This window comes from Tamandua tetradactyla, chromosome X, assembly GCF_023851605.1.
Source record: "Tamandua tetradactyla isolate mTamTet1 chromosome X, mTamTet1.pri, whole genome shotgun sequence".
NCBI lineage: Eukaryota > Metazoa > Chordata > Mammalia > Pilosa > Myrmecophagidae > Tamandua > Tamandua tetradactyla.
This window is the reverse complement of record NC_135353.1, coordinates 47,903,976-47,924,147: the sequence shown is the minus strand read 5'-3', so window position 1 is coordinate 47,924,147 and position 20,172 is coordinate 47,903,976. Positions and strand designations below refer to the sequence as shown.

General features: G+C 36.9%; 1 protein-coding gene and 1 pseudogene across 3 annotated transcripts in view; one reads left to right on the top strand and one right to left on the bottom strand.

Annotated features, from left to right (window-relative positions):
* The window catches only part of KIAA1210 (KIAA1210 ortholog), an 80,793-nt gene that overhangs the window by 16,321 nt on the left and 44,300 nt on the right, over positions 1-20,172 (bottom strand). For all 3 annotated transcript variants that reach the window (XM_077146015.1, XM_077146016.1, XM_077146017.1), the window contains 3 exons: positions 17,274-17,400; positions 16,264-16,401; positions 11,731-11,883 (listed from right to left, as the gene is read on the bottom strand). In XM_077146015.1, coding sequence (XP_077002130.1) covers positions 11,731-11,883; positions 16,264-16,401; positions 17,274-17,400 — 418 coding nt within the window. The remainder of the gene's footprint in view (positions 1-11,730; positions 11,884-16,263; positions 16,402-17,273; positions 17,401-20,172) is intronic.
* On the top strand, positions 4,741-5,254 carry LOC143670918 (double homeobox protein A-like; annotated as a pseudogene).

Below are 20,172 nucleotides of genomic sequence, written 5' to 3'. Positions count from 1 at the left end.
TGTATCCCTGGCATTTATTGACAGAAAGGCACCTGGCTGGAATCAGAGGTACAATCTGTAAAACACAGCAGGGCTCTGGGATTTCTACAAAGGAGGGCTTGGTGGAAGGAAGAAAATCAGGGTGGAAGAGGACTTGTGTGCAAGCTGCATTTGCATAGAGAGCGTGCTGCCTTTACTTAGCATTGTTCGTGGTGCAAGGCGCATGACAGGACACTAAAGAACTGAGTGCGCCCATCACCAATGGGGTGGGGATGGAGCCTATTACCTTGTCTTCCTTGTGGCTGGTCTCCACCTTTCCAAACCATCTGGTTTTGGGGTGCCTAGCTGTGTTCCTCTGTAGGAGCTTCAAAATAATCTTTTCTGGGCCTCTTGGCCTAGCATTTACCTCCAAGAATGCCCCAGATCACCTCCCATTTCTAAGAATCACAAGATATCTGTGTTAGCAGAGCCCTTTTGAAGGCCAAGGGATGAGCCATCTCTGTCCCGGACTCCAGTGTGAAATGATGTAATTTAGCAGATGGACAGAACTTCCATTTGTGTTTACTCTCTTGTTCTTTCCAAACTAGCTTTACACAGTGCCAGCCACCCCTTTGGTATTTGCAGCTTTCATATTCCTTTGTATTTCCCCAACACCATTGTATGTTGATCCAGTGATAACGTTAACTACTCTCTTGGTTGCAGATATGGCTCTTTTATGGCCCATGGTTCCAGTTCCTAGAGATTTAACACAGTGCTGATGGGTTCAGGCTGATGATACATCTAGCTCACCATTCTGTTTTATTTTCATTCTGATAATAGAGGAAGGAATGCTACAGTTGTCTTTTATGGGATCAATCAACAAAGTTAGGAGTAGTCTTAAGCCTTGCTTAACTTCTCTATCCAACTGTCACCCATGAAATTATTTAAGATCTCTTCCTGGTATTATGTATTATGGATTGTGTTATCACTTGGAATTATGAATTTAATACTCAACATACAGAGTAATGTCTCTTGTTTTATTTTTCCAAACTTCTTTCATGCTTTAGGGTGGTTTTATAGGTCTGGTCTTTTGGAACTGGATGACAAAGTCAGTGTCCCACTAACTTGTGTGATCTGTCTGCCCATTGCCTCTCTAACTACATCTCCTAGCTCTTTTTGCTCCAGCCACACTGTTGTTGGTTTGCCATTCCTGCAACGCTCCATGCATGTTCTCCTCTTAGGGCATTTGCACTTGTTATTTCCTCTGCTTGGCTTGCTCTTTCCCCATGTCTTTGTGGATAGCTCCCTCACTTCCTTCAGATCTTGATTCAAAAGCTGCCTTCTCATTGAGGCCTTCCTTGACCATCCATTTAAAATTTTGGCCCCCCACCCTGACACTTTCCCTGCATTACTTTTTCTTCCTGATGCTTTCATCACTGTCTAGCACAATGCATATTTTGCTTATTTATCTTGTTTGTTGTTCATATCCCCCATTAGAATATAAACTCCAGGAAAGGAGGTCTTCATAGTAAGCTCCTCTGTTCCCTTTGTCATTTTAGTTATTCTTTCTGAAGTGTGCACTAGCTCCAACCAAAGGTAAATGGAAAAAGACAGAGGTCTATGAATCTGGAAAAATCTAAAAAGCCACCATGCACAATTTAGCTTGTATGAAAACTAACTTACAATGTCTAGCCAGCAAGTACATACATATTTAATAAAGAAATATCTTCAGTTCAGTTGGTTTTCCAAACCTTGTGGTATAAACACTACAGACAAAAGCATTATTTTTCTAGTGAAACTCACTCTATCCTATAACAGAGAAATCAGGCTCAGCAAAAAATCTGGCAATGTCTAGATTGGGTGAGTGAAGGAGAGAGCTTATCTGTTCCTAATCACTACCTAAACCATGAGGCCATCAAACTTGATAAGTCACTAGTCTCCTAATCTTCTTAGGCTTGCTTGGCTCTAATTAAGGAATCTCTGAGCATTAGATATAAAAAATAGACTCCTGCTATCCTCAAACCTGTGCTAAAAATTAGAGAGCAAAGCCATTAAGTATTATCTCCACCTCCAGCTCAGGCAGGTGATTCAAAACAGCCTGAAGAGGATCTGGATCTTTGGATTTAGAATATGTGTATATTTTACAACTTCCTTTAAATTCACCAAAGTGAACTAAATAAACTGTATACACATCTCTAGAACTCCAGGCAGTGTTTCTCAAAGTATGAATTATCAAAGCACAGAATTACCAAGAGTGAGTTTTGAAAAGGCACATTTCAGGGACACACCAAGATGTGATGAATAAGAATATCAGGGGAAAAGGCTTAATAGGCTCTCCTAGTGAGTCTTTTGGGAGCCAGGGTTGATAATCACTGCCCAGTCCTCTGGCATGAAGGTAAAGCTCCCATTTTCAAACAGGAGCTCAACAAGTTCCTAAATAACACAGTTGCCTCAGAACAGGAGCCAGCAATATGTGGATTCAGGCTGAGAAGTGGAGCTCCTTCTTAGCCCCCTTTCTATCAGCCATAATGGTTAGGAGCAAACTAGGGAAGTTACCACAGGAGCCACCCATAGATTTACAGGGTTTATTAATTACAGAGTAATTAATTCTTGAATATAGAGTTTATTAAGTAAAGCAGGACAAATATTTAGACTAATGCATTTAAATGTTGACTGTAAATAACTTAACTCTGTTCATTGACCTTGAAAATACATTATTAGCCTATTCAAGTTAATAAAGAAAATTACATGTCTTAAAATGTTATCTAGTCTTCTTAATTGTAATCCCCAAGATAAGCATTACAAAAATGAAGAAAATAATTTACACAGAAACTAAAAGGGAAACAAAGTGGTACACTACAAAAAAAAATCAATTCAACAAAGGCAGTAATAGAGGAAATGAAGAACACAAAAGATATAAAGCATATAGAAAATAAGCAACAAAATGGCAGAAGTACTTCCTGATTAGTAATTACCATAAATATAAATGTATCAAACAATTAAAAGACAGTGATAGGCAGAATGGATAAAAATCATGGTCCATCTTTATGCTGTCTAAGCAGACACACTTTAAATCCAAAGACACAAGTAGGTTACAAGTGAAAGGATGGAACAGATGTTCTAAGCAAATCATAGTAAGTGAGAACTGGAGTGACTATATTAATGTCAAATAGGCTTTGTCAACAATTGTTACAAGAGATCAAGAAAAACATTATATACTGATAAAAGAGTCAATCCATCAAGAAGCAATAGCAGTTATAAACATAAGGGCACCTAACAACAGAGCCCTAAAATACATGAAGCCAAAACTGAAAGAATTGAAGGAAAAAATAGACAGTTCTACAGTAATAGTTGGAGACTTCAATAAACCACTTTGAGTAATGGGTAGAATAATTAAACATAAAATACAATAAAGCAACTAAACCTAACAAACATGTGCAGAACATTCCACCCCCCAACAACAGAATGCATATGCTTCTCAGATGCATACGGAACAGTTATCCAGGATAGACTATAAATTAAGCCACATGCTGGTTTGAATCTGTTATGTACCACAGAAAAGCCTATGTTCTTTTAATCCATCCCTGTAGGTACAGACCTATTGTGGGTGGGACCTTTTGCAAAGGTTGTTTCCATGGAGATGTGACCCAGCCCATTCAAGGTGGGGCTTAATCCCCTTGCTGGAGTCTTTTATGAGAGGATAAATGGCAGAGACATTTTGGAGAGAGCTCAGAGAAAGGAAACACCCCAGGAGAAACCAGAAGGACCCACAAGAGCAGAGAGAGCCATTCTGAAACCAGAATCCAGGAGAAAAGGAGCAACAAATGTCACCATTTGGTTTTCCATGTGACAGAGGAACCTCAGATGGCAGAGATTTTGAACAATGGGTATTTAAAACCTTTCCTCAGAAAAGGTATCTTCCTCTTGATACCTTAATTCAGATATTTTCATGGCCTTAGAACTGTTCTTTGTAACCTAATAAATCACCTTTGTAAAAGCCAATCCATTTCTGGTATATTGCATTCTGGCAGCTTTAGAAAACCAAAACAGGCCAGAAAACAAGAATCAATAAATTTTAGAAGATTGAAATCATACAAAATATCTTCCCTGAGCACATCAGAATGAAACTTAAAAATTAATAACAGAAGGAAAACTGGAAATTAAACAATATACCCTTAAACAGCCAATGCATTAAAGAAGAAATCATAAGGGAAATTATAAAATACTATGAAATGAAGGAAAATGAAAATTCAACATAAAAAAATTTATGGGATGAAGCAAAAGCAGTGCTCAGAGAAAAATTTATAGTTTTAAATCCCCATATTTAAAAGAAAGAAATATATCAAATAAATAACCCAACTTTACATCTTAAAGAACTAAAAAAAAGAGCAAACTAAACCCAAAGCTATCAGAAGGAAGGAAATAATGAAGAATACAGCAGAGATAGAGATAGAGAATACAGAAACAATAAAGAAAATCAATGAAACCAAAAGTTAATTCTTTAGAAAAGATTAGCGAAATTGACAAGCCTTTAGCTAGATTGACTAAGAAAGCAGAGAGAAGACTCAAATTACTAAAATGAAAAATGAGAGTGGGGACATTACCACCAACCTTACAGAAATAAAAAGGATTATAAGAAAGCACCATGAACAATTGTATGCCAACAAATTACAGAACAGATAAAATAGACAAATTCCTAGAAACATACACTACCAAAAGTGACTCAAGAAGAAATAGGCAACTCCTACTCACATGCTTGAGACACCAAGGATCTCTTTCAACATGGCCCAGAAAGACTCCACAAACCAGATCATCTCTACATGTCAAAGGGGCAGTCGCACCAAATTTACACCGGATCAGCTAAAAATCCTCATAGACACTTTCAACCAAAAACCTTACCCAGGTTATGCTGCCAATCAAAAACTTGCTTTAGAAATTAACACCGAAGAGTCTAGAATCCAGATTTGGTTTCAGAATCGAAGAGCTAGACACTCATTCCAGAGGACAGAACCTGAGCAGGCCTTAGAAGCACGCCACGCCCACAGACCAGATGCCCCTGTAGAGACTCAAGTTAGAGAAGCCAGGCGATGCCGAACTACCTATATATCTTCCCAATTATGCACTCTCATCAAGGCGTTCAAGAAAAACCCTTACCCTGGGATTGATTCCAGAGAAAGACTTGCTAAAGAAATTGGGGTTTCAGAGTCAAGAGTCCAAATTGGGTTTCAAAACTGAAGATCTCGATTCTATGACCAAAGAAAAAGAGAACCTGGTGAGATCCAAGGAAAAAATATAAGACAAGGCACAAGGTCTCTGAGAAGAGAGAGTTCAAGACACAGAAGCTACACGAAACGTCACCAACCTCACTAGCAACTGTTTTATTTCTCTGGAGCCAGAATGAGGGGGCATAGAAACAAGTTCCGTGTATCAGATATCATCATCCTGAGACCTAAATATATCTCACTCTTCCTGGGAATGCACTCTTCCTCTGAGATTACAAGTTGAGCATACTGGAAATGGTAAGCAAGACTTCAGAAGGCAGAAACAGGTCCAAGAGGCACGTCACAGCACTACTCACCCAGCCTGGATACAGAGTTCAGCAGAGTTTGAGGACAGTGAAAATAAAACTAACACATTTTTTAATCATCACATTAAGGATTGGTTCAGACAAAAATAATTAGTGGATGTAAAACTCTTGAAATGAATGTTTTTTGAAGAACAAGATATGTATTGTCTCAAAGAATCTACCAATGGATTCCTTATTAATTACAACAGGAAATTTGTATCGGAGAAACCTGACAGACTCCACCTTAACCAAGTGCTCGAAATTTGCTTTATCAGCAATAACATGGACTGAGGTGAGGTGCTTCCTGATATGAAGCATCTAAGAAAGACAAAACATCCTTTCTGTGGTATTACTGTCAAAAGTGCACATGCTTAATTTAATCATGAGGCAACACAAGACAAGCAAAACTAAGTGACATCCTACACAGTAACAGACCTGTACTTTTTGACAATGGATTGAATAATTGCAATAAAGATGGAGACATAGTATGCCAACTCAAGAAGTCTCCTGAAGAGCTATCTCCTATATGTAGAATGTGCTGCCATTTATGTGAGGAATGGACACAAATTCAGAGACCTGGTTATGCTTACAATTTCTCTCCAAAGATGTTCAAGAAACTGGTAACATTGGTCATCTCTTTTTTTTTATAAATGCAATTTTATTGAGATATATTCACACGCTATACAATCCATTCAAAGTACACAACCATTGGTTCACGTGGTTGTGCATTCATCACTTGATCATTTTTGGAACGTTAGCATCACTCCAGAAAAAGAAATAAAAATAAAAAAGAAATCCCAGACATTCCATGCCCTTTTCCCCTCCCTCTTATTGACCACTAGTATTACAATAGTTAACTAAGACAGTGTTGGTTAACAGAACAAAATATCCAGAAGTAGATCCATAACCACACGGACAACTGAAATTTTTTTACTCAATATAGTTATACAATCATTATCAAAGATCAGGGCTACTGGGCTACAGTTCAACAACTTCAAGTATTTCCTTTTGGTTATTCTAAAATACTCGGCACTAAAAAGAAATATCTATATAATGAGGCAGTAGTCACAGTCATTTGTTAAATCCTAATTTCTCAGTTACACCTGCTCCATCTCACACCAGTTTCCTCTTGGGAAGAGAGATGGAAAGTTAAAGATAGAACTGTTTTTTTTTCACTTTTATCTTTTTTTTATACTGTTGTAGTACCAAATATACAACTCAAACTTTCTCATTTTTACCACTTTCAAGTGCACAATTCAGTAGCATTAATTCTATTCACAGTATCGTGCTACCATCATTAAAGCAACCATACCTCAACTTTTTTATCATCTCAAACAGAAACTCTATGTATTAAGCAATAGTTCCCCTTTTGCCACACCTACTACCCTCTCCCCACCACCATGGCTGCTGGTAACCTGTAATCTATCTGTCTATGAAGTTTGCTTATGTGTATTTCATATAAATGAGATCATACAGTCATACAATGTTTATCTTTTTGTGTCTGGCTTATTTCATTCAACATGAAATCTCCAAGATTCATCCATATTGCAGCATGAATCAGAATTCCATTCCTTTTTATGGTTGAATAATCCATGGCATGTATCAACAATATTTTGTTTATCCAATCTTATATTGAGGGACACTTGGGTTGCTTCTACCTTTTGGCTATTGTGAATAAAGTTATACAAATATCTGTTTAACAAAAGAAAAGAAATAGGCAATCTGAATTGACCTATAATAAGTAAAGAGATTGAATAAATAATCAAAAACCTCTAACCAAAGGAAATCCCAGAACCAGACAATTGTGAATTCTATTAAATATTTAAAGAAGAATCAATGCAAATTCTTCTCAAATTCTTCCAAAAAAATGGAAGACGTGGAAACACTTCATAGCTCATTCTATGAGGCCAACATTATTCTGATATGCAAGCCAGAAAAATCACAAGAAAAGAAAACTACAGAACAATATCCCTCATGAATATAGATGCTAAAATCCTCAACAAAATATTAGCAAACTGAGTCCAGCAAAATAGTAAACGAAGTATTCATCATGACCAAGAGGGATTTATCCCAGAAATACAAGATGGTACAACATATGAAAACCAATCAACATAATAAAACACATTCATAGAATAAAGAAAAAGAAGCACATGATCATCTCAATTGATGCAGAAAAACTATTTGAAAAAAAATCCAACACTCTTTGATGGTAAAACACTCAACAAACCAGGAATAGAAGGGAACTTCCTCAACACAATAAAAGGCAGTTTCGAAAAAACAGAGCTAACATCAAGCTCAGGACTGAAAGCTTCTCCCCTAAGATCAGAAACAAGACAAGGATACCTGCTTTTACTACTTTTATTCAACATTGTACTGGAAGTTCTAGCCAGAGAAATCAGGCAAGGAAAAAAAGGGCATTCAAATTGGAAAGGAAGAAGTAAAGCTATTTCTATTACAAATGAAAAGATCTTTTATAGAGAAAATCCTTAAGAGTCCACTCACCATTAGAGCTAATTAAGAAGTTCAGTGGAATTGCAGATACAAGATCAACATGTAAAAATCATTTGTATTTCTATATACAGCAATGAACAATCCTAAAGGAAATTAAAACAATTCCATTGATAATACCATCAAAAAGGATAAAATACTTAGCAATAACTTTAACCAAGGATGTATAAGACTTACACACTGAAAATCACAAAATATTGCTGAAAGAAATTAAAGGAGACCTAAATAAATGGAATAAATCATAAGACAATATTGTTAATATGGTAATACTCCTCAAAGGAATCTACATATTCAATGTTATCTCCACCAAAATCCCAATGGCCTTTTTTCTTTTTAAAAGAAACCTGACAAGCTGATCTTAAAACCCATATGGAAATTCAAGGTACCAGAAATAGCCAAAACAATCTTCTAAAAGAAGACCAAAGCAAAATTTATATTTTGGGTCGTACATTTCCTAATTTAACTTGTATGGTCAGTTTAATTGAACACCGTAAGTACAAGGAATCTTGAATAGGGGATGAGGCTTTCTTGGTTTGTCCAGGTTAGTGTGATGTCCTGATATATTCCAGAGTGATTTAGACAGTGAATAAAGAAGTACTTGCAAAGTCTCCTTGGTGGAATGGGGAGAAAGGGGGAAATATACAACTTCCCCATTTGGAGAATTTCTGATATTCCAGCAAGCAGTGGGGACAACCAAATCAATAGGCCAAGCCCTCGATCTTGGGGATTCGCCCCTATGAAACATACTCCTGCAAAGGATAGGAGGCTAAGCCTACTTAAAATTTGGCCTAAGAGTCACCACAGAGAACCTCTTTTGTGCTCAGATGTGGCCTCTCTCTCTAGGTCGACACAGCAAGTAAACTCACTACCATCCCCCACTATGTAGGACATGAGTCCCTGGGGTGTAAATCTCCCTGGCAACATGGGACAGAAATCCTGGGATGAGCCAGGACCCGGCATCAAGGGATTGAGAAAACCTTCTTGACCAAAAGGGGTAAGAGAAACATGAGAAAAAATAAAGTGTCAATGGCTGACAGATTTCCAACAGAGTCAATAGGTTATCCTGGAGGTTATTCTTATGCATTATATAGATGTCCCTTTTTAGTTTATGGTGTATTAGGTGGCTAGAGGGAAGTCCTGAAACTGTAGAGCTGTGTTTCAGCAGCCTTGTTTCTTGAAAATGATTGTATAATGATACAGGTTTTACAATGTGACTGTGTGATTGTGAAAACCTTGTGCCTGATGCTTCTTTTTTCTAGGGTATAAACAGATGAGTAAAAAAAACCTGGATAAAAATAAGCAAATAATAGGGGGAACAAAGGTTTAAATAAATTGGGTAGATTGAAATACTAGTGGTCAATGAGAGACAGGGGTAAGGGGCATGGTATGAATGAGTTTTTTCTTTTTTCTTTTTTTTTCTTTTTTATTTCTTTTTCTGGAGTGATGCAAATGTTAAAAAAAAATGATCATGGTGATAAATACACAATTATGTGATGATATTGTGACCCATTGACTGTACACCTTGTATGAAATGTTTGTATGTTAAGAATGTTTGTATATTTGTATGTTAAGTTTTGTCAGTGAAAATATCTTCAAAAAAGAAGAACAAAGTTGGAAGAGTCACATTATCTTATTTGAAAACAGGGTGTAAATACAGTGTGGTCCTGGCATAAGGATACCCACCTAGATCAATGGAATAGAATTGGGAATCCAGAAGTAAACTCATACATCTATAGCCAGCTGATTTTTTTAAAAAGAGATTAATCTGTTTCCCATTCAATGGGAAAAAGAATAATCTGTTCAACAAGTATTTCTGGGATAATTAGATATTTACATGCAAAAAGAATGAATTTGGACCTTTACCTCACACCATATACAAAGATGAGCTCACAATGGATCAAAGACCTAAATGTAGGAACTAAAACTATAAAACTTGTAGAATAAAATTTAATGGTAAATCTTTATAACTTTGTATCGGGCAACAGTTTTTTAGTATGACACCAACAATGTAAGCAACAAAAGAAAAAATAGGTCAATTGGACTTCATCAAAATTAAAAGTTTTGTATATCAGATGATATACAGGAGAGTGAAAAGAGAATCCATGGAATGGAAGAAAAATATTTGCAAATCATATATCTGATAAGGTAGTTGTGTACAGAATATATAAAGAACTCTTACAACGCAACAGCAAAAAGAAACCAAATTTAAAAATTGAAAATACATTTCTCCATAAAAATATACAAATGGCCAACAAGCACATGAAAAGATGCTCAACATCATTAATCATTAGGAAAATGTAAATAAAAACCACAATGAGATACAACTTTATACTCACTAGGATGGCCTAGGAAAAAAAAGGAAAATAACAACTGTTGGTGAGGATGTGGAGAAAATGGAGCTCTCACACATTGCTGGTAGGAATGTAAGAGGGTGCATATGCTGTGTAAAACAGATTAGTAGTTTTTTAAAAAGTTAAGCATAAAATTACATATAACCCAAGAAATTCCACTTTTAGGTATGTAGCCACAAAATTGAAAACAGGAGCTCAAAAAACACTTGTAAATGAATGTTTATAGCATCAGAATTCACAATGGCAAAAAGGTGTAAACAACTCAAATATCCATCAACAGATGAAGGATAAACAAATTATGGTGTGGAATATTATTCAGCCATAAAAAGGAATGAAGTTCTGATACATACCACAACATGAACCTTGAAAACATTATCATAAGTGGAAAAAGCCAAACATTAAAAGATAAGTATTATATGATTCCATTTTTATGAAATCCAGAATAGACAAATCCATGGAGACAGGAGATTGGTGGGTGCTAGGTGCAGTGGAGGGGGGGGACAGGAGACGGGGAGTGATTGCTTAATAGGTATGGGATTTCCACTTGGGGAGATGAAAAAGTTCTGGAACTAGATAGTGGTGGTGGTTGCACAACATTGTGAATGAACTTAATGCCACTGAATTGTTCATTGGTTAAATATAGTTAAAAATGGTAAATTGTATGTTATGTGTATTTACTACAATGAAAAAATGTTATCTAATTCAATCCTTCTACCAATTTGTCTGAATTAGTGGCATTCTACAGAAGATGTTTATAGTCATATCTTACATCTATCAATAGGTGACTAACCATCCACCTAACACTAGCCTGTGCCTTAACTTCGGTCATAAACTATTTGTTTCTTTATTGTCATATTTAAATAAAGGCTGCTTCCCTCCATCAGCTCTGTTAACATCAAAACAGAGTTTTGCTCTGCCTGGCCAATTATGTTCATTATAAATTACCTGTTTCCTTTTTAGTTTCTAGGCTTAAATGTTCTAAACTCTAGTTTGCTCTAAAACTACATGCCCTAACCTTTGAGATTTGGGGATTTGAAACTATAGAGGATTAATTTCTGTAGCAATCTCTATATTTTGTTTCATGAAGTAACTAAAAAATCTGCATATAATTATATTTTTCTGAAAGACTGCCTTCCATTTGTTTATAAATTAAAATGCTGATTATTTAGTTTGTAGAATTGTATAGAAAATGTAAACCACTATGCAAATAAAAAGCCAAGAATGGCAATACCTTCCCCAAACAGTCCCTTAATGTTGAGCTAGAACAGGAGAAAAGAGAAAGCAAGAAAACATTATGCCTCTGACCCACAGCCCCCAGTGTACCCCTTAGGATAGGGCTAAACTAACCTTCATTGCCAAGATGTTGGGGAGTAAAGACTTCTGTTGTGAGCTTTTCAGTAACTCATCATCTGTAGGGATTTCTTCAAAGTCCTTAGAGAATGTGTCAGGTTGGATAAGAGGTGGGCTGATGCTGGGTTGGGGTGGATGCAGTGTTGAGATCTGTCAAGGAGGAGGAGAGAAGGAAAGTTACAACCTGCATACTTTCCCCAAGTCACTGGTGTTCTTCTTTTGCTAATGACTGAAGGACCCTAAGAAGGAAAAAAAAATACAAGCTTAGGAAAGAATTTCCTACCTCCCTATCTTTGCTTCTAGGGCCTAATCAGAATAGCCTTGGTTTATTATCTGGATATTCTAATAATAACTGCAGTAATAACTACTAACTTTTATTGAGGATTTACTCTTTGCCAGGCAAAGACTCCTTTCCATAGATGTATCTCATTTAAACCTCACAACAATTCTTTAAGGTATTTGTTATTGTGGTCCCCATTTTAGAAATGGGAAAAACATGGTCTGAGAGCTGACATGACTGGGCCCAGTTTTCACAGTGGCAGAGCAAGTATTTGAAAGGTATGCCTGACTTGATAGTCCATACTGTTAACCACTGCGCACTCCAGCCTCATAACTATAAGAGCTGGAAAAGAGAGGTCCCATACTAAGAAACAAGTTCAGGAAGTTTAAAGGTGACAACCAGAAGAGATGTTGTACCTGCTTCCTTCAGAAGGCCCACAGATCCTGAAACCCAAAGGGGCCAGTCAAGGGCATCAACCAGTCGCAACCCCCTACCCCTCGACACCCCTTCCCAACATGAAAAAGTTAGAATGGGCACAGCCCAAATACTCCTAAAGATTGGGAGAAGGATCAAAGGAGAAATAGGAGTTAGAACAGAGAAGATAGGATTAAAAAATGACTATGACTACTGAATCATTATATTGATATTTCTTTTAGCCTCCAGTGTCTTGGAGCAGCTAGAAGGAAAACCCTGAAATTGTGGAACCATAACCCATAGCAAACTCTGAAATCTGTTCTATAACTACTTGTTACAATGTACTTTGAAATTTATTGCTTTTTGTATATATGCTATATTTCATAATAAAAATTTTTTTAAAGAAGGGCCATAGAGGGAGAGTCAGTCATGTGAACTGTAAGAAAGACCACTTTGTAGTATCTGTTTCTTAAATTACTGAATTAAGTTTGATCGAACAACAGGAAGATGTCAGTAATCTGCTACTGCATCTCTTTATCCAGCAGCCCTTTTTTTCCTGAAATAAAAATAACATGATAATATCTTGGAGACTAATCAACACACCCATATTCTTAACACTATAGATGGGACATCAGGTGAAAATTTGGCAGAGGATAAAATTGACGCAGTCCTGATATTTTTAACAGAGCTATATTCCTAGACTTCCTTTTCCACAATCTCCCAGTTGCTCTGAATGTCTTTTATTCAATTAATAATCCTGCCCTTTAAAGGGACCCAGTCACTGGTCAGCTGCTATCAACTACTCTGCTTTATCGCTATCATTATCACTTAAAGGACATTCTCCATGTAAAGGCCAATTTGTTTGATGATGTCTCAGGTCCTGTTAACATTCTAGGTTATCTTCGGCCCTGCTTCCTAGGGAGGGAGGGTCTAAGAAGCAGGCCAAGGAGATGAGGTTTGGGTCCAAGTCAAACACTTGAAAACATTTACCTTTGGGCTCTCATGGCTTTCCCCACAACCTTCACTGTGAGAGAAAATGCCTCCAGAATCTACTGCTTTCATTTTCACAAAAAAACACTAATCTTTTTTTAATGGATTATCTCTGTTTCTGGGACTAAGAGAAGAGGAAGAGAGGGAGGAAGGAATCTAGGAAACAGGTTTTCTCTTTCTGAATGCAAGAAATAACTCTGTGGCACTTGGTTATGGTTTGGCTGGGAATGCAGCTATGTAGGCAGGTGAAAGCTGGTGTTAATATCTAAATTGAAGACTGAAAATTTCATAGAAGTGACTTTTTAAAAGACATTTTTTATTATGAAATATTTCATATATACAAAAAGCAATACATTTCAAAGTACATTGTAACAAAATTATAGAACAGATTTTAGTTTGCTAGGGATCACTGTTCCACGATTTTATGTTTTTTCCTTCTAGCTGCTCCAAGACACTGGAGATTAAAAGAAAAATCAATATAATGATTCAGCACTGATACTCATTTGTTAAATCCTATCTTCTCTGTTGTAACTCCTCCCAATCTTTAGGGGTATTTGGGCTATGCCCATTCTAACTTTTTCATGTTGGAAGGGGCTGCTGCTAATATGGGATAGGGAGATGGAACTAGGTGGTGCTCTGAAAAGGCTTGGCCCCTTTGCATTTCAGGACCCTTCTGGTCAAAGGACCCATCTGGAAGTTGTAGGTTTCTGGAAAGTTATCCTAGTGCATGGAACCTTTGCAGAATCTTATATAATACCCTAGCTGTTCTTTAGGATTGGCAGGAATAGTTTGGGTTGGTGTTTGGCAAGTTATGATAGGTAGTTATGTCTAACTGAAGCATGCATAAGAGTGACCTCCAGTGTAGCCTCTCAACTCTGTTTGAACACTCTCAGCCACTGATACTTTATTTGCTACACTTCTTTCCCCCTTTTGATCAGTATGGCATTTTTGATCCCATGGTGCAGGGCCAGATTCATCCCTGAGAGTCATCTCCCACACCACCAGGGAGACTTTCACCCCCCTGGATGTCATGTCCCATGTAGGGGGAGGGCAATTGTTTCACTTGCAGAATTGGGCTGAGAGAGAGAGAGGCCACATCTGAACAACAAAAGAGGTCCTCCAGACGTAACCCTTAGGTATACCTATAGGTAGGCTAAGCTTCTCCACAACATACATAAGCTTCACAAGGGCAAGCCTCAAGATCAAGGGCTTGGACTATTGATTTGGGTGTCCCTAATGTTTGACACAGTATCAGGGGTTTCCCTGGTGGTAAAGTTTAATAGTTCTATGATTTTTCTCCCATCCCTCAAGGGACTTTGCCAATGCTTTTTGATTATCTGCTTAATATACTTTGGGATGTATCCAGGCATTACATTACATATAGGATTAAAGGCATTCTCATTTTTATTCTGGGCTCCCAGTGTTTGGATTGTTTAAATGATCTATCCAGACAGATTGAGTAAGAATATGTGCTACAGAAAATTTAGGTTCTGGACAAAGTAAATCTTTCTTCCTTTGGTCTCAAAGAATAGACAAGGTTCTAAAATATAGACAATGTCATCTTTACCCCTATGTTCTGAATTTCTTTAATCCCAACCTTATTGGCTTCATTCGTATCTCTAAATACCAGGTTATACATATATAAAACAGCCTCTTGAAATCCAGAGATAACAATTACCACAGAAGTGACTTGTACTGCTGTAGTCTAAGGGCCTTTGGGAGGGCAAAGCCTATTGACTTAAGGGCTGCTTTACAACCTTAGGATCCAAGCCATTAATGAGTATCTCAGTGTTTTCTTCTCCCTTCTTCATGGTATATGGACCCAGCAGAACTTCCACATAAAGTATGGAAACCAGAGTGAAAGGTGTGGGGTCTCAAGCAGGTATATGAGAAGTAAGCCCCAATTATCCTTTATTTATTGATATGCAGTATGGCAGGGGTCACATTTCATTCTTTTTCCATGGCCCTATTTATCTTTTGACAAATAAAAAATAATCAGCTCTCAAGTGGATAAGGGTCTTCTTATGTGAACTTCCCAGTTACACAAAGATCTTTGGGTATAATCCCACCCAGAGACTGAGAGAAGAAAGAAGGAAGCTGCTAAGATTTATATCCCTGACAACGTCTCCAGCTACTCCTCTGTTAATTGCATTTCTGGATCAGAGCTCCAGACAAATATGACTGAGCATAAAATAATACAAGTTTATTACTAGGTGGGGGTATGAGACTGTCCTATGTCCATGCTATATTTCATGGAGACTAAGACTTTTCCCTATTGTAGCAAGTACAAAGAAACTGAGCAAGTTAGAGACTAGGGTAACGGGAAGACCACGGGTTTTGAGGTCAACACACCTGTAACATATTTCTAGCTTTATTTCTTACTACCTGAGTGAGTTTGAGCAATTTCTTTACTCTCTTTGAGTCTGTTTTATTATCTGTAGAATGGGGACAATTATATCTACTTCTGGGGTTATTAGGATCCAGTGAGAGGATATGTAAAATGCCTAGCATAGTACTCGGTATATAGTAGGGAGAAACCCCAGAGATGTTAATTCTTTTCCTTCCCATCCCCACAGCTGAGGACTCACAAAGCACCCCACCTCCCAGTTTTCTCCTCTGTCATCTCTCATGGATAATAATAATAACAGCAGTGCTTTACATATCCAATTTCATTCAATCCTATCTATCCTTTGAAGTATATATTAATATTATACCCATTGTACATAGGGAAAGGAAGGTTTAGAGAGGTTAAGCAACCAGCCCAGAGTCATATAGCCAATAAATAGCAGAGTGAGAATTAAAGCACAGATCTGTCTGACTCAGCTGCTTATATTCCACTCTATTACCTCAGCGATCATGGAACCCACAGCCCAGATTCCACTTCTGGGTATATATTGGGGTAAAGCTTCAAAGACAGCATCAGAAAGAGTTCCAGAAACATCAATAAGTCCACTTCTAGGCAGAGTTCTAGAAACTTGTGATGTCTGTGGAAGAGACAGAAAAAAAGTGGGAGTTGGGATGATTGCACATTAACAGTCTAATGCAACTGCTAAAATAGTTAAAGCATTCCTGGGATGTGTTAAGAGAAGTGAATGATGGTAATACTGGCCAAAACTTATTGAGCAGTTACTAAGTACCATACACCAAGTTTGGTGGTTGGAGCTGTTATATATCCCAGAAGGGGTCATGTTCTTTTAACCCATTCTTGTGGATGCAGACCTATTGTAGGTGGGACCTTTTGGTTATGGTATTTCAACTGAGATATGACCCAACCCATTCAAGGTGGGTCTTAATCTCCTTACTGGAGCCCTTTATAAGAGAATAAAACACCACAGAAGCTAAGAGATGAAATTAAGAGAAGCTCATAGAAATATCCCAGGGAGCTTAGAGAAAAGACCTAGGCTAAGAGAGGACCCACAGAAACTCAGAGAGGAAGTCACTGAAGCCAGAGGCTGAAAGCAATGAAACCCTGGAGCAAAGGACCAATAGACATTGGCCATGTGCTTTCCCATGTGACAGAGGTATCCCAGATGCCAGCAGCCTGTCTTCAAAGTCAGATATCATCCTGCTGATGTCTTGAATTAGACATTTTCATGGCCTAAGAACTATAAATTGTAAGTTAATAAGTCCCCATTGTTAAAAGTCAACCCATTTCTGGTATATTGCATTTTGGCAGCTTTACCAAACTGCAATACCAGCTAAATTCATTATATATTTATACATTCTCATCCAATGCTTAAAACAGACATAGTGGGTAGAATCAGCTGAAAAGTAGGGCCAAGTCCCCCCTGCTCCTTTTTCTGGTAGAAGTGGAGTATGGAATAGAAGAGGCACTGAGGCTCAAGCCCACTATTACCTGCAGAGTTCTGCCTCTTTGGGGTTCCAGAGAGGGGCACATTTTACTTGCTGATATTTCAAGTTCAGGCTCCAACATGAAGATACTGTCATGGGATAGAGCTTTGTTCCCCATGCTGCTCGTTGCCCTGAACAGGAATGAAAGTTCTTATAAAAGCAGCTCAACGGAATAGGAATGAAAACACATGCATATCCATATTACAGTCTACCACAGGTACTACAGAAGAAGGACAAGGATGCACAGGTGCTGACCCAGAAAGTTCTCCAAAATATATTAATTGAAAAAAAATGATAGCATATATGACATACATATGTAGTTGTGTCCACAGAAAAAAGTCTGTAAGGATATGCCCCAAATTGTTAGTGATAATTACCTCTGAGGAGTGACACTAGGGATATGGTGATATTTAATTTCTACTTTATGTACTTCTGTATAATTTTTATTTTTAAATGATGAGCACATATCTTTATATACATATATATGCCAGCTTTATTGAGCTATAATTCACATACCATACAATTCACTTAAAGTATAAAATTCAATGGTGACAACTATGGGAAATGAAAGGGAAGGCACTGAGTCTTTATACTATTGTGGTGAGAGTTACGAAATATATTTTACACCCTGAATCTCTCTAGGTTTTCTGCTTTAATTTATTGTAAAATATCAAAGATGTGCCAACATTCTGGATTTTCGTCCACCAGGTCTTTTCCTCTTTCACACAAGGATGCTGCAATTCACCTTATTTCTTTCAAATTCATCTTACACAGTCAAGCTTGCTAAAGCCAGATAGAAATACCTTCTAATTGAAAATGCAGCCAGTTTGACGACAATTATGTGTTAAGACAAGTCAAGGGAAAATTAGAAATAAATAAAAGGCACCAAAAAAAGTTACAAAAGACTTCTTTGGGGATGTGGGAATATATTTTACCTTTTCAAAATTTCAACTAGACAAAGACATCACAAGAAAAGAAAACTATGAACTACAGACCAATATCTCTTATGAATATAGACACAAAATCTTAAACAAAATACTAGAAAGCTGAATTCACTAACATATAAAAATAAGTATACACCATGGCCAACGAGGAATTGTCTCAGGAATTCAAGGTTGGTTTAATATTTGAAAATCAATTGGTGTAATACACAATGTCAGTAGAATAAATAAGAAACACCACATGATCATCTCATAGATGAAGAAAAAGCATTTGACAAAAAAAAAAACCTTTCATTATAAATACTCAGCAAACTAGGAATGGAAGGGAATTCCTCAACCTGATAGAGGGCATTTATGAAAACCCCATAGCTAGCATCATATTTAATGGTGAAAAACCAGATGCCTTCCCCCTAAGATCAAGAACAAGATAAGACTGTCCACTCTCACCACTTCTATTTAACATTATACTGGAAGTTCTAGCCAGCACAGTTAGGCAAGAAAATGAAATAAAAGGCATGCAGGTTGGAAAGGAGGTAGTAGAACTATTCACAGATGGCATGATCATGTATATAGGAAATCCTAAATAATCCATTAAAAACTTATTCACGCTAACAAAATTATTGAGCATAGTTGCAGTACTTAAGATCAATATCCAAAAATCAGTTGTATTTCTGTACAATTCAAATGAACAATCTGAAAATGAAATTAAGGAAATAATTCCATTTATAATAACATCAAAATAATAAAACACTTAGGAATAAATTTAACAAAAGAAGTGTAAAACACATACTCTGAAACAAAAATAATTGTTGAAAGAAATGAAAGATGATCTAAATATTTTTTTTAATTCTATGTTCATGAACTATTGATGGCTATGCTCTCCAAATTGATCCACAGATTAAATGCAATCCCTTATCAGAATACCTGCTGGCTTCTCTGTAGAAATTGACAAGCAGATCCTAAATATATATGGAAACTCAAGGGATCCCAAATAGACAAAATAGCCTTGAAGAAGAACAAAACTGGAGGACTCATATCTCCTGATTTCGAAGCTTACTACAAAACAACAATAACCGAAAAAGTGTGGTACAAGCATAAGGACAGACATCTAGATCAGTGGAATACAATTCAGAATCCAGAAACAAACCCATACATCTATGGCCAATTGATTTTTGATAAGGGTGCCAAGACCATTCAATGGGGGTAGGGAATATTCTTCAACAAATGGTCCTAGGACAACTCAATATCCACATGTAAACGAATGAATTTAGACCCTTACTTCACACCATATTCAAAGATATGGATCAAAGAAATGGGTCAAAGACCAACAACAAAATAGATAAATTGAACTTCGTCAAGATTAAAAACTCTTTGCTTCACAGAACACTATTAAGAAAGTGAAAAGACAACCCACATAATGGGAGAGAATATTTGCAAATCATATATCTGATAAGGGTATTGTATCTAGAATATATAAAGAACTCTTACAAATCAATAATAAAAAAACAAATAACCCAATTGTTAATTGGGCAAAGGATCTGAATAAATTTTACTTCAAAGTAGATATACAAATGGCCAATAAGCACATGAAAAGATGCTCAACCTCATTAGTCACTAGGGAAATGCAGATCAAAACTAACTGAGATACTACTTCATACCCACTAGATGGCTATAATAAAAAGCTCAGATAGCATCAAGTATTGGTGAAGATGTAGAGAAATTGGAATCTTCATACACTGCTGGTGAGAATGTAAAATGGTATAGCCACTTTGGAGAACAGTTTGGCAGTTCCTCAAAAAGTAAAACATAGAGTTGTCATTTGACTCAGTAATTCCACTTCTGGGTATGTATCCTAGAGAAATGAAAACATATGTCTATGCAAAAACTTGTACATGAACTTTCATAGTAGCATTATTTATAATAGCCAAAAGGTGAAAGCAACCCAAGTGCTCATCAATAAAT